The 14,156-nt window shown below is 39.2% G+C and overlaps 1 protein-coding gene across 1 annotated transcript in view; it reads left to right on the forward strand.

Annotated features, from left to right (window-relative positions):
- Window positions 1-4,282: 4,282 nt before the first annotated feature.
- Window positions 4,283-14,156, forward strand: part of vav3a (vav 3 guanine nucleotide exchange factor a) — a 66,659-nt gene continuing 56,785 nt past the window's right edge. The window contains exon 1 of the mRNA XM_077624899.1: window positions 4,283-4,654. Coding sequence (XP_077481025.1) covers window positions 4,448-4,654 — 207 coding nt within the window. The 5' untranslated portion in view covers window positions 4,283-4,447. The remainder of the gene's footprint in view (window positions 4,655-14,156) is intronic.

Genomic DNA, 14,156 nt, shown 5'->3' on the forward strand with positions numbered 1-14,156 from the left:
AAAAAAATGCATATATTGTCTAAAGGTGACAGTATTATTTTTACATAGGCTAAACTTAATAACAAACAGGAAACAAAACAAAGTCATTTGGTCTTCAATGCTGGGAAAACAAAAAAAAGATCCTCCTCCAGATCAAGTAAAACTAAAATAACAGACTGGACATCTATCAATGACAACCAGGAGATGTAATCATGTGTGTGGGGGTAGCATATATTTAGGAGCAAATAGCATCTGGCTGGACTGTGGGAGGGTGCTAATGATGCCCAAACCTGTAAAGAAAGCACATTAAGCCAAATTCGATGAACTTTATCATCACCGCAATGGATGATGAAGCCAAGCATATGGACGCAGATGACAGTACATTTTTAGTTTGACTAATTTTACTTTCTGCTTAATCACCATATATATATATATATATATATATATATATATATATTTATATATATATATATATATATATATATATATATATATATATATTACTCATAAAGCTTCCTCTTTACGTGCATGAACTAAATGTAACAATTATTTATGACTGAAAATGTTTGTTTTATCTTCTAAATTGTAATCATTATGAGTGGTCAACAGGACCATCTCTGAAAATAAAATTATTTTTTACCTTTATTAGCAACAGATAATATAAAATTATATAGCTGTGTAGTTCAAAAAAATATTTTATAGAAGTTCTAGTGGTTGCATTTCTCTACTGTATATCTACATAAGTGTGTATTTGTGGAATTAAAAATTACATAGTAAGAAATACAGTAAAATAATAATAATACAGCATTCATGAGTCATTCAACATATTCTCAAAAAATGTAAAAAACACATACTGTATACCACATGTGTCAAAGTGGCGGCCCGGGGGCCAAATCTGGCCCGCCGCATCATTTTGTGTGGCCCGGGAGAGTAAATCATGAGTGCCGACTTTCTGTTTTAGGATCAAATTAAAATGAAGAGTATAGATGTATATTAAATGTCCTGGTCCGGCCCACGTGAAATCAAGTTGACGTTAAAGCGCCCCGCGAACCAACCCGAGTCTGACACCCTTGCATATTTGTCTCTTTTGAACAAAAATTCAAAATACATACTGCACTATCTCATGCTTTTTTGCCTGATGTTATTACACTCCAATTTCTGTTCTGTAACAACTTCAACAGAGCCTAAATAAAAAAAAAAATTCAAATATCAAGGTTAAATTGCACTTGGGATCACATGTTACCTTTCACCTCTGTGTCCTGCATTAATAAACTGAATGCTGATAATTCTTCTACTGTATGGCTCCTCTTCCAGTGTGGTAGAGGAAACTGTAACAGGAGAACGATGCTAAGCACTACATCAGCATCCGGCCGCCTATCACCTCTCCTGTCATCTGTGGTATGCCACTGACGGCATCCGATGGAAGATAGTGCCAGATGACTAAAAATTAACCAGTACTTGTCTCAATCAAGCATGGATTTAATCAGTTAGAGTACTAATTTCCGCCCAAACTTCTGCTGAAATATAAAACCAACACTTATGGATTGACATTGGAGTAAAATATAGCAGAGATGATGTTTACAGCAATATAATCTGTAGGCTAATCTGCACATGCATTGTTTCCACAAGCCTCTGTGCTCAGCTGCTGTTTATGAAAGCATTTTGTGCAGCACACGTTCTTCATGGTTCACTTTGGCTCATGTTTCTTTCTTCTTTTTGCACGGTTCAAATAACACAGTTGTGGTTTTCTTCTCTTGCCTCCATTTTTTTCTGGAATGCTGCAAGCAACCACTTATAGCTCAGTTAATGTGATTACCCAAACCTTTCTGCACAGCCTACACTATACCGAGAGTGTATGTATTGGTTTGCATTGTTATGTAATGCATTTTTAGAAAAAGGGAGAAAAAAAACATCACAATGAGACTGTTCTCGTGTAATGATTTCGACTTTTTTCCCCTTTTCTTTCAAGATTCAAGCCCCTCTTGCTCTGATTTATGTTAAGATGCTCTTGTCCTTTGTATGACTTTAAAGAAGGATCAATACAATCTCACTTGGACTGTTTGTTTGGTTCTTTTTTTTAAATGAGAAGCCAATAATTTATTATTACCATTATATTTTTCAAAAGTAACAGTGCAACATGAGTTTAGCCCCCAGTTTGTTATTTGTACCCCTAAAAATAATATATTTTATTCCCATTAATATCCATCCCTATCTCTATCCCCCAAAATAAAGGGGTATTGTAAACATGTGGTACAACGCTGGGTTTCTCAATTTCCAGCTATATGTTATCAATAAAAAATAAAAATAAATAAAAACCTGCAACCTACGACATCTCACTGTATAGGTTTATTCACCATTAATAGGCATACTAACGATCTTTTTAGCGGACAAATCATGAATGACCTTTTTGTCATTGTACTATGCCATAACAGGAACCAATGTGCTCGCTCACAGTGGAAACAATAGTGTCGTCAGATTGTTAATTGACACTGGTAGTAGATAGCGAAGGAGGCCTAAAAGGGTTTCATTGTAAAAAACCCATAATGCATATGGGGGCTGTGACAATTAGTGAGATGGTGTACTTAATCAGAAAAGAACTATAAAGCAGCTATTCAGGATCTACACATATACAGATCAGAATATTTTGCCATAATGAAGCCTTAATGGCTACTAAACTGGAAAAAAAAATCACCTAGAAAAATTCTACTTGTCACTACCAATTCTAGGTCTGAGAAATGATTTAAAAATTTATCTTTATATGTACAGAATCTGGGTGTAAATCCATTGTTCCGTGTAACAATGAGGTCATTCATAAGAATCAACAGTAGCAATGTCGAGTTAATCATCTTTGTTGAATTATGTAATATATTATGGTATTAGTGGGGCATGGTAACCGATTGGTTAGCACAACTCGCCTGTCAGTTCTGAGATCGAGGGATAAATCCTTGGTGGGTTTCCGGCCATCCTGTGTGCAGTTTGCATGGTCTCCCCGTGCCTGCTACGGGTTTTCTCCGGGTACTCATTTTACCCATCTTATTCCAAAACCATAGATGTAGGCTGGTTGAACAATCTAAAGTGGCCCTAGTCATGATTGTGAGCATGAATAGTTGTTTGTCTGGTTATGCTCTGCCATTGGCTGACACCCAACTCAGGGTGACCCCCCACATAATTCACAAAATAAGCTCCAACACCCCCGACCCTTGTGAGGAAGTGTAACAAAAAATGAATGAACTATGATATGAAAACCATTGTAGTTGACAAACATTCCATTCTCATATGTATATAATCATCATATAATCTTAGGGGCTACCCATTTCCAACTCTACTTGTTGATAAGCATCATTTTCATTTAGGAAAACTATCCTTTTAAGAATGAGTGCATGTCTTTTTGTGGGCATAGAATATTAGACATTGCACAGGGGTTGGGTGCAGAAAATATTCAGTATGACCCACATGTACTTAAACAAAATCTAAATGAACAATAGGTTTTTGTGTTTCATGTCTTCCACTAGGCCAGGGGTGGCCAAGTCCGGTCCTCGAGAGCCCCGATTCAGTCTGTTTTCCACATCTCCCTCCTCTACCACACCTGAATCAAATGATCAACTCATTAGCAAGCTGTCCAGAAGCTTCTTACCAATCACGATTATTTGATTCAGGTGTGTTGGTGGAGGGAGACATCGAAAACAGACTGGACAAGGGCTCGCGAGGACCAGACTTGGCCACCCCTGCAATGGGCCAAGCGAATGAGTGGTAAGCGTGTCGGACACACTTTGTGGACTATCCATGTTCACCCTGGCTTGCGTGGGTTTTCTCCGGGTATTCCGGTTCCCTCCAATGCTTCAAATCATTCATAGTAGGCTGGTTGAACACTCAAAATTGCCCCTAGGTGTCCTAGGTCCTTGTGCCGTGCGATTAGTTGGCCACAAATTCAGGGTGTCCCCCACCTGATGCCCGTAGTTAGCTGGGATATGCTCCAGCACCCCCTGCGACCCTTACTTTATGAGAACAAGCGGTTCAGAAAAGGAATATCTTCCAGTACAAGTCATTTGCAATGCATATACCAGCTTTAACGAGAATCTATGTGTAGTTTATCAGGGAAAAATATTTGTATGTTTAAAGGAAAGGGCTTAAGATAGGTTAAACGGGTAATACAGAAGTCTGAGTTTGTTTCAATGTCTTCTGCAATGTAATGCGGTGTCAAACGGAAGAGGATGAGGGGGAGGGAAGAGAGAACAAGGGAGGGAGAGAGAGAAAAGAGAGAGAGAAGGGTGCACAACTACATCCAGTCATACGATCACACTGTGCTGTCATCCTTACCCGAATACAGCCCATCTCTCGGCGACTGTGGTGGTCCTGCTCCATTTTCATCGTTTCGGGAACATGGACAAGCTTTAAGGCGCACTGCTCGGGCTCGTCCACTTGTCAAGTAACCCAATTCGTCCTACTGTCGGCTCAATTGAGAGTAGTAATGATGGAATATTGGAGACAGTGCGCGTTGTGGTTAATCAACTGCAAGGTGCTTCCAGCAAACCATCGGGTTACGTGGGAGACTGCGCAGGTATTCGACTTGGCTCAAACCCTCCGAGATGGGGTGCTTCTTTGCCACCTTCTCAACAATCTCAGGGCTCAATCGATTAACCTAAAGGAGATCAACCTGCGACCTCAAATGTCACAGGTAAGATAAGCGAGATATAGCGTGCTTGCTACTTTGACGCTGTCAAACGCTAACGGCAGACTTCTTTATCAATGGAGCTACTTTTAAGATCACAATTACCTGTTAGCAAATAAACTCCCACAAAGTGTGAGCAATACGTGCATCCGATAGCACAGGGGTAGGGAATCTGTGGCTCGGGAGCCATATGTGGCTCTTTTGATGGGTGCATATGGCTCTCGGCTAACCTGTGAGCTAAAAATATGGAAACTGTCAGTGAGAGTTGATTCCCCAATAGGAAACTTTTTCTACTTTAAAAGTGGTGAATGAATTTAAAAAATGCACATTTTCATGTATGTTTACTTTTAAATTGTGAGTATGACTCTCAAGGAATAATAGTATTTAAAAGTATGAATTGTTCATGCTCTCTCTGTCAAAAAGCCCCCTGCAATAGCAGAATAAAATAATTTGGCATTGAATTATTACCAATTTCCGGGATTTTCAAGTATATCCTAACTTTAGCTCTAATTTGGGAGCGTTCTTCATGATCTTTTTCAGTCATAAAATAAGAAAACATGCCACTGATGGTTAACATTTTAACCCCATACAACGCAAACTGTTCCTTAGAGAATGATCTAAGTTTAGTTCCATATTAAGTCAACCAAATTTGGTGCGAGTCAGGAAAAATCAAGCTCACTTTATCTAAGAAACCGAGAAAATACTCTCTAAACAATACAAATCAGTGAATGGTTGATAAATATACACAACAGATGAGTCCCATTGGGAATAGGTTTTTAATTTTCTCATCTCATGTTCTCATTTTCTGAACCGCTTTATCCTCATTAGGGTCACGGGAGGTACTGGAGCCCATCCCAGCTGACTTTGGGCCAGAGGCCCTTAATTGCAGGGCACGTTTTTAATTTTTGTCCGTTTTATCACATCTTTTGGTTCAACTTGAATGCAATGCTTATTTGCACAATATACACAACAACAACAACAACAACAGCAGCATATCGTTCTACTAAATCAGTTCCATTGTCTACATTACATGGAATGATAGAAAGTTGTGGCCACAAGGTTTCTATTTGTCAGATACCATTTCCCTCAATAACACGACAGCGGGCCAGATGAATATTGAGTGTTGGGTTTAGTGACCACACAGTGAGGGCAAAACTCATCTACTAAGCCCGTTAGAAGTACTTTAGTTGGACACAGTAACAAACATTAGAAAAAGAAAATATCATTTGTATTGATGTAGTGCCACATGGAAGCGGAGTTGTATGAGGCTTGTTTCCTGGAAAAAAAACCTCCAAACACAATGCCCCAGTGGCCGGGTCAATATAATACACAGTTACTGGTCTTTCACAATCGAATAGGGTATCCGCTTGTCAGCTCTAGCAGGTCAATTGCACAATTTAAATAAGCATAAGTGGCTAAATGGCAATGGAAACAACTACCGGAGGATCTTTTTACCCATGCAAAACTTGATTATAGATGTAACAAGAGAAACATTTACTGCAAGTACTTAAGGTTGCTGCTAATAGTAACAATTACCAAAGTAGAAAGCAGAGTGATTGAGTTTTAGCGTTTTGTGTCAGTCGTGACATATGTTGTAATAGCACTGTAATTTATACACAGTGCCTGACCAGACTATGATTGGGTTATTTATAGGCATAGTTTGTTTTATTCATGGTTGAATGGCTTACTCACACTGGGAGCCACTAGTGGTGCTACATGTAGAGCAAAATGAGTGTGGAGACATGGCTGGAAATGACAAATAGTACAAGTGCTTGGATATATGCATCATGATTTCATGCAGTTTATCTTGGGTTCATTTGTACTTTGAATAATTCTTGTATGCGAGGGTACAATTTATCCGCACATTTAATTCTCTATAATTCTGAGTGCTGACTTTGTTCAGTTGAAAATCAGTGTCACTCTTCCCTTTTCTCTAAGTTACATTTACATAATTGAGGGTGGAGTAAATTTCCCAATTTCTGCGCATAATTCATGAGGGCTCCTGGCAGTTATTTTGTCACTGGGCAGTGACAACACGTGACCACTGTGCGGCCTTACCCGTGGGACCTTGAAGATGGGAAGACAAAGGCAGTGATGGGACCGGCCTACAAAGAGATTGTCTGGGTCCCTACGGACTCATATATCCAAGGATGCAAAAAAGAAACCCCCAAAAAACCCTGAAGGGGCTTGGCGCAACTGTGCTTGTGTGGGCTGCGTAATTAAAGCATCAGGGGCTCCAGAAGGCTTGATTTCGCAATTGGGACAAGTTGCTTCTTTTTCGGCAACAATTTTTCTTCATGTTTTATTGGTCTGAGTTTGCTTGAGGTAACTGAGAAAGGGAGTCATTACTACAACAACAATAAAGAGACCTCAGGCTGCTTGTTAGCAAAAAACATGGCATGAAGTACCTTCCACAAGCTTTTCCATTCAGGAAATTATTTGCTTCTAACTTAATGGATCAAATATTGCGTGTGCGGTCGATTGGTCGCCGTTCTTTTGGTCGCTGTCTTTTGGTCGCGGTCTTTTGGTCGCCCCGACCGCGACAACGGGCGACCAAAAGACTGGCGACAAAACAAGGTAAAACAACACGGTCTACGCATCAATAAAAGCCAACAATGGCCATGAGCAATTTCACTGAGCCGACGTGTGAGTGTATAAGAGTTTGTATGTACATGCGTTGTCCCTTTAAGAAGATACGTCAGTCAGGGTCTTAACAAGTTCTCCAACAAAAACAATAAAAGTCCGGGAAATTTGGAGCTTTTCTTTAGCCTAATAATTACTAGGGCATTAAGTATGACTAAATAGTAATTTGCAGTTTGTATTTAGGGAATTTGAGCAACGATTTAAATGGTAATTATCACTTACCTTCCGGGCGACCAAAAGACCGGTGACCAAAAGATCGGAGACCAAAAGACCGGCGACCAATCGACCGTGTACCCAAATATTGTATTTATGGGTGTATGATATGATAACTTATTTTAAAGTTAGGCCAAGATGCACTATCAAATTCGCAGCTGGTCCTCTCAGAACAAACACGAAGTCCTTTCATCATGGTTTTACAAGGCTGTATTTATTCAATTATAAGGCCTAGACAACCACAGTAACTCCCACATTCTGCTTTTACCAGACTTTTTTTTTTTAAGTTTATGAAACAGCTTGTTTAAGTGTAAATCACAAATAAAATACAAGTTGTTTTTTCACTCCCTGTGTTTGGGACGTTACCTCCGTGATCAAATACAGAAGATTCTGGAACATTGTCGCAACCCTTACAAAAGGTGAACACATCCCACACAGACCAGCGACAGCACAGAAAATCAGGAAACAGAATAGAGGAAGGAAGTGAAACTAAACATGCCCCCAATGAAGCTCAGCCCAATGCAACGACGCACCAGACACAAAGGGGAAAAAAATCCATTTCTCTTCACCCTGAAGAAATAAAACGTTGCTTGTGCAGATCCGCCTTCTAAAGATCTTCATTTGTGGAAACTGAAAACGAGAAGACGCCACCCCAGCAAGAGTGTGGTCTAATTCTAATAGCGTCAAACAGAGCAGGGAGAGTTCAAAGTATTGTTTTACAATACTAACACATACTTCACCAATAAAAAGATGCCATGATGATTTCTTTTAAACATTTATGAATTGCCACATACTAGTCCTTCAGATATCTCTCCACAGCAGGTACCTCAGAGTATGCTACAAGACATCATACTGATTACTTTTGTACAGTTTTAGAACAGCGTGATACATAATAAATGGTAACTATGTATATTTAATCAAGCAGACACCAAAAATCTGTGATGTAAAACACTGAGGGGAAAACTTTTCAAACAGAAAGCTGTGCACACAGCATGTTTCAAAGCCTGCAACGCTTGCAAGTCACTTTCACAGACAAACGTTTGAAACTGAACAGCAGACGTTTGATGTGGATGAGTATTTCTTTTCCATTGCTATGTGATGGATACATTTGTTATGTCATATGAGGGCAGGAACACCTGTCAAGATTTACACCTATATTATGAATTTGGATAGCATGTAGGCGGTAAAGATTTGGTTCTTTTTTTGCAGTAGTAGTACTAGTACAGTGTGGCATTTCAAGTCCAAAAAACAAATACTAACCCACAACCCTTTATTTCCAGTACAGCTAGACTTCAATGTCTAATGACATAACCAACATTTATTGGGTAATCATCTCATCTCATTTTCTGACCCGCTTTATCCTCATTAGGGTGGCAGGGGGTGCTGGAGCCTATCCCAGCTGACTTCCGGCCAGAGGCGGGGGACACCCCGAATCGGTGGCCAGCTGGGCGAAGGGCACAAGGAGACGGACAACCATGCACACCCACACCCATACCTAGGGGAAATTTAGAGCAGGGGTAGGGAACCTATGGCTCGGGAGCCGCATATGGCTCTTTTGATGGGTGCATATGGCTCTCCACTAACCTGTGAGGTAAACTATGGAAACTGCTGGTGAGAAAGCGCAGGAATAGGAGCGTTACGTTAGTATTATGGCATTGACACTACCCCAGCACCTTATAATCATTTTTTTTTTCATTACACTCTTTTGCATGGATTTTCTCATTGATACTCATTGATTAGCAACAACGTAACAATGTTGTCAAAAGAATTCAGAGACTTTTTGTACTTTAAAAGTGGTGAAGTGACTAAAAAAGGCACACATTTTCATGTATGTTGACTTTTAAATTCGGAGCATGGCTCTCAAGGGGTAACATTTAAAAAATATGAATTGTTTATGGCTCTTTCCATCAAAAGGTTCCCGACCCCTGATTTAGTGTCCAATCAGCCGACCATGCATGTTTTTGGAATGTGGGAGGAAACCAGAGTACCCGGAGGAAACCCACGCAGGCCCGGGGAGAACATGCAAACTCCACACAGGTGGACGTGACCTGGATTTGAACCCAAGCCCCCAGAGCTGTGAGGTGGACACGCTAACCTCTCGCGTCACCGGGCTGCCCTATTGGGTAATCAGTCTGAGAGTAATGAATGTTGACATTGGAATCGCAAGATTCTAATTTTCCATGATGACTAGAATATTTCGTGTATTCAACACCTAAAATGAATACTTTTTCCATTATGCTATATATTGCTAACAAAACACAACATTTTCACCTCTACTCAAAGCAAGTAGTTAATTAATTTCTCGATTTCAACGTGATTTAGTCTTCCACAGTATTTGGCTTTTTTATATAAAGCAGATTTTGATTAAGTCAGAATGTCAACAGAATGGTAGTGCAAGCATGCATGTCAATTTATGGCACTGTGGTTTACTATTCTACTGCATCTTAGTCCAGTCACATTGGTGTGTTCCACAGTGTCACCTCAATATCATGCATGTCCTGCTCTATGCATGGTCTCTTTATAAGTTAATGGCGAAGGCAAGATTATGTAGCATTGTACTGGTTCGCCTATATACTGGTCATGCACAGAGCATACTGAATTTTCTTCCATCACCAAGGCAACAATACCGCGCCAATCCCAACCAATACACACTCTGCTTTATAGTATGGTAATATAGGAATAAGGAATTGTCTTTGTTAATTGAATTAGGAGTTATTCAGGTTGAATGTGCCTGCTATGAATATTATATTAGAAAGCTTGGAGGTCTCAATTTAGTTAATAACCATTCTGGGAAATCTATACTGGCCAACGATCGAACTCATAGATTTAAACATAGTCACGCACTCTTGCCAAATGACTCTGAAAATGATCCATTGAAAAGATTAGTTTAACACCCCCACACACACACACTTTTGTGCTCAATGTAAATGTTACTATAATTCAACGAACAAATATCGTGATGATACAAAACCTATATTGATGCTCATGTCTTGCAGCAATTTGTCTGTCACATTTTACTTTCAGTGTCACTGTGGTGGAAAACTGAAGCCTTGCTCATTGCTAAGACCAACACACTAGCCTAACCATGTAGTATGGGTAGCATGAATACAGCTAAAGCCTAACACATTTCAGCAGAATATTGACTTTATGGGGGTGGTAGGCTGCAGTAGGAACATTGATGCACAAGGTTAAGTGATGGGAGACTGGGAATTCCTTATTTGCGTAATGATAAATAATAGGGAAAGCGTAAGACACCCTGCATAGAAGTAAATCGTTTTTACGTGTGAGTTCTAAGATCCAATCAACATTTCACTTGGTAAACCTGAATTATCTGATGAAATAGAAATCAATCGCTTAATATTATTTTAGCAAACACAAATAAATTTAACATGCCGTTTTATTTTAGTGGTAATTTTTGATCATTGAAAACCGTGTATGTCACTTATTCAACATGCCATTTTCACAAGCTCACCAGTTAAAAGACATGAGTTGCGTTCTTGTTGCTAATAAGATTTATATCACACATTGAAGCCTTAATTCAAATCACCCCGCAACTGGGGGATGGGGTTTGGGCTTTGTGTTTATGTTAGGGTCACTGGGGTTTAAACTAGAATTTCATGGAAAATGGCTTTGGAAACATTTATTGGCATTGTGGGGGAGGGAGCATACTGAAAGACAGGGTGTGAGTGTCTGTGTTGGGGAGGGGGGTCTTGTCTCCTGATTGTCTTTGCATTAAGAAAACTGAGAGACTTGGAAAATTGTATAACATTCTGTCGTTATGCTGAATACATGTTATTTGTTTAATCTATATCCAGTACCCTGGATACTGCACTTTGTTTTTGTTGTGAAAATTTATGCTTATTGTCATTATAAATGGGGAAAAAGTGTGTCCTATGGGAGTGCTGTTCAAAAAGAGAGTTGATGAGACGGAAAGGGCATAAACACGGTTTTAGTTCATACTATCTATTCAACAATTGGATTACATTTTTAGAGGCGGCAATGTCACGTTGCTGTAAAAAAAACGCTGTTGTGGTGCCTGAGTGGGAATCATTCTGAGTGACAATCATTTACTGTCGATATAGAACCTCATTAAAACCTGAAATAGATCACAGTAGGAAAAAGTGTTAAGTTTCTCTTATAGAAAAAAAATAACAACACATTTTAGATCTCAAGCAAAACAACGTATTATTTAGGAATAATGGCAGAATTTTGCTTGTAACCTTGTTGCTTTATTTAGTGACACATTTAAAAGTATCAAACTTCCCACTAAGCTGATTAAAAAATAACTTTTAATTTACTCCACAGGGTTTTTTAAATTACACCTTTCAAATGTAAACAAGGAAACATCAAATCAACCCCTGAAAGTTCATAAACAACTGAAAAACATAAATATGTTGTCATAACTTGACATGTATACAATGAAACTTTATTTTTAAATGCAAAAATATATACAGGCACCCAGTGCAGTACTCTGCCTTTCCCTAAAAGGATATGTTCCAGTTTAATCCATTGTTTTATCATTCTTTTATTGAATCTAGTTCATCCTTCTGTCTTTTTTCATGGTTTGGAAGGTGCTTTTAAAACCAAAAACATGTTTTAATCAAATTGTGAAATGATGTGGCAAGCTGATTGGGAGTCTGAGCTTCACCTTGTATCTCATTATGTCAAACAGCTACACAGAATAGCCATCTCAATTAAAAGACATGTCTCCCAACCTCACAATGGTGAGTTCCAGCTGCTCTCATCACGTTGGAGGTTCAGGGTACGTGACTGTAAATCCAGTCACTATAAAAACAACCCTGCACTAGAATCTATTAGATTTTTAACATAATGCACAATAAGAACACCTACCCAAAGAGGACACGTGTGCCACTGTGGCAGAAAAAAAGAAAATAGTCCCACAAAGGAACTATGATGAGAGGTAACGTGGAGGTGAATGCCAAAGATAATCAGTGTCATGTCCTGGGAAAAAATGGATGGAAAGGCACCAATAGGCGGACAATGTCAAATGTAATGTTAGTCTCCCGGGTCACCACGCAGACTGTCAGATAAAACAGCGGTTTTATCAGTGTCTTTGTTTATGCGTCACTTCTCATTTCCTGGTTTAACATCACACACAGAGGTGTCATAGCTGAGAACTGATGGTTTCAATTGTTTGACAGAGATCGGCTATGATTTGAGACTTTAAATAGATTGAAAGAGAATCATGCAATGTAAGTTTCTCAAGCCCCAAATCGTCCCTGTATAATAAATAAAAAGAAATAGAATCGAATGGATTACCACAATTAAATGTACTCATGGACAAGATAGTGTTACATCCATGGGAGACGTCGAGGCGAGGTAGGAGAGATTAGGACCCAGTCGCGGGGAAGCAGATGAGGACGAGGCAAATGGTGCTCATAACCAAAACTTAATAACTTAAGACTTATGAAACGAAACATGAAACCAAACCGGGTTAGGGAAAACACGTGGAATCGAGGAGCAAGGTAGCGTGGATGCATGGTAAGGGAATTTAGGCAGACGATCTGACAATGACATTATACACAGTGGGGTTTAAATAGACACATCAGGGACTAACTTCGAATCACGCGCAGCTGCGTGAACACAACGGCAAGGCAGGAGGGACAAACGAGAGTCGGGAAAAGGCGAAGTGAAAAACAATAGCAGGCTACTCCTTACAGATAGAAAACTTTTCATCAGATACCAATATGTATCTTTCTTAACATATAAGTCAACAAGCACCCGCATAATGGCATTACATTCTCATATTTAATGCTTAAAATTGTGTCTGTTGTGGTAATAGATGGCAATAGAACTACTGAAGATCTTATTCATGTGTTGCTTCCTTCATTTGAGGTCCAAATTTCAATATTTTGGGTACTGAAGTGGGTCTCATATTAAAACGTGTATTTTGCCTGTTTCTAGTCATGACTCCATGAGTCTCAATCTTCCCCTTAGTAGAGCTCTGTCCTGTAGCCGGATGTGTCCTTGAAGACTTGCAACATTGTCGTTATCTTATATTTGCCGGTTCATAACAAATAGCTTACTGTATGAACGTATGAAGTAAGGGAAAATCCCATCCCTGTTCGGTTCCGGTACCACCTTCTTGAGATAATAAAGGTATCTGTCTCGGTGCATTTGTGGACGACAGCCTTGTCTGTGGTTCACCTGTGCCCAGAATATTCTGTGATAAAAGCTTCGAAGCTTTGGACAACCTTCCAAGTTTTTGGCAGTTAGCCTTCCAAAAGAGAATCATTTCGTTCATTGGTCTAAGTATTGGAGTTATATCCCTACAACCTAAATAGATAGCATATTTTTCAAAGGTCAGTTGTAATTTTAGGTCATTAAAAAACAACAGCAGCAAAAACTCTCTAGTTGCATAATACATTGCAAAAACATTTGCATTTTCTGCTCTGAAATAAAATAATTCCATCATATTCATGTCACGGCATCATTTTCAAGAATGTGAAATTAGACCAAGCTATGTTAAGTCTATTTGGGAAAAGAGACATGCCTCGGGATATACAATGTGTTAAGATATTGTTGTTGTTATTGTTGTTTTTTGTTGAAAATAATGTTGCCCATTCATACAATTGAACATGGACACTGATAACTTTTTCTTCCCATCATAGTTCCTGTGCCTGAAGAACAT

Source organism: Stigmatopora argus, chromosome 17 (assembly GCF_051989625.1).
Source record: "Stigmatopora argus isolate UIUO_Sarg chromosome 17, RoL_Sarg_1.0, whole genome shotgun sequence".
Taxonomy (NCBI): domain Eukaryota; kingdom Metazoa; phylum Chordata; class Actinopteri; order Syngnathiformes; family Syngnathidae; genus Stigmatopora; species Stigmatopora argus.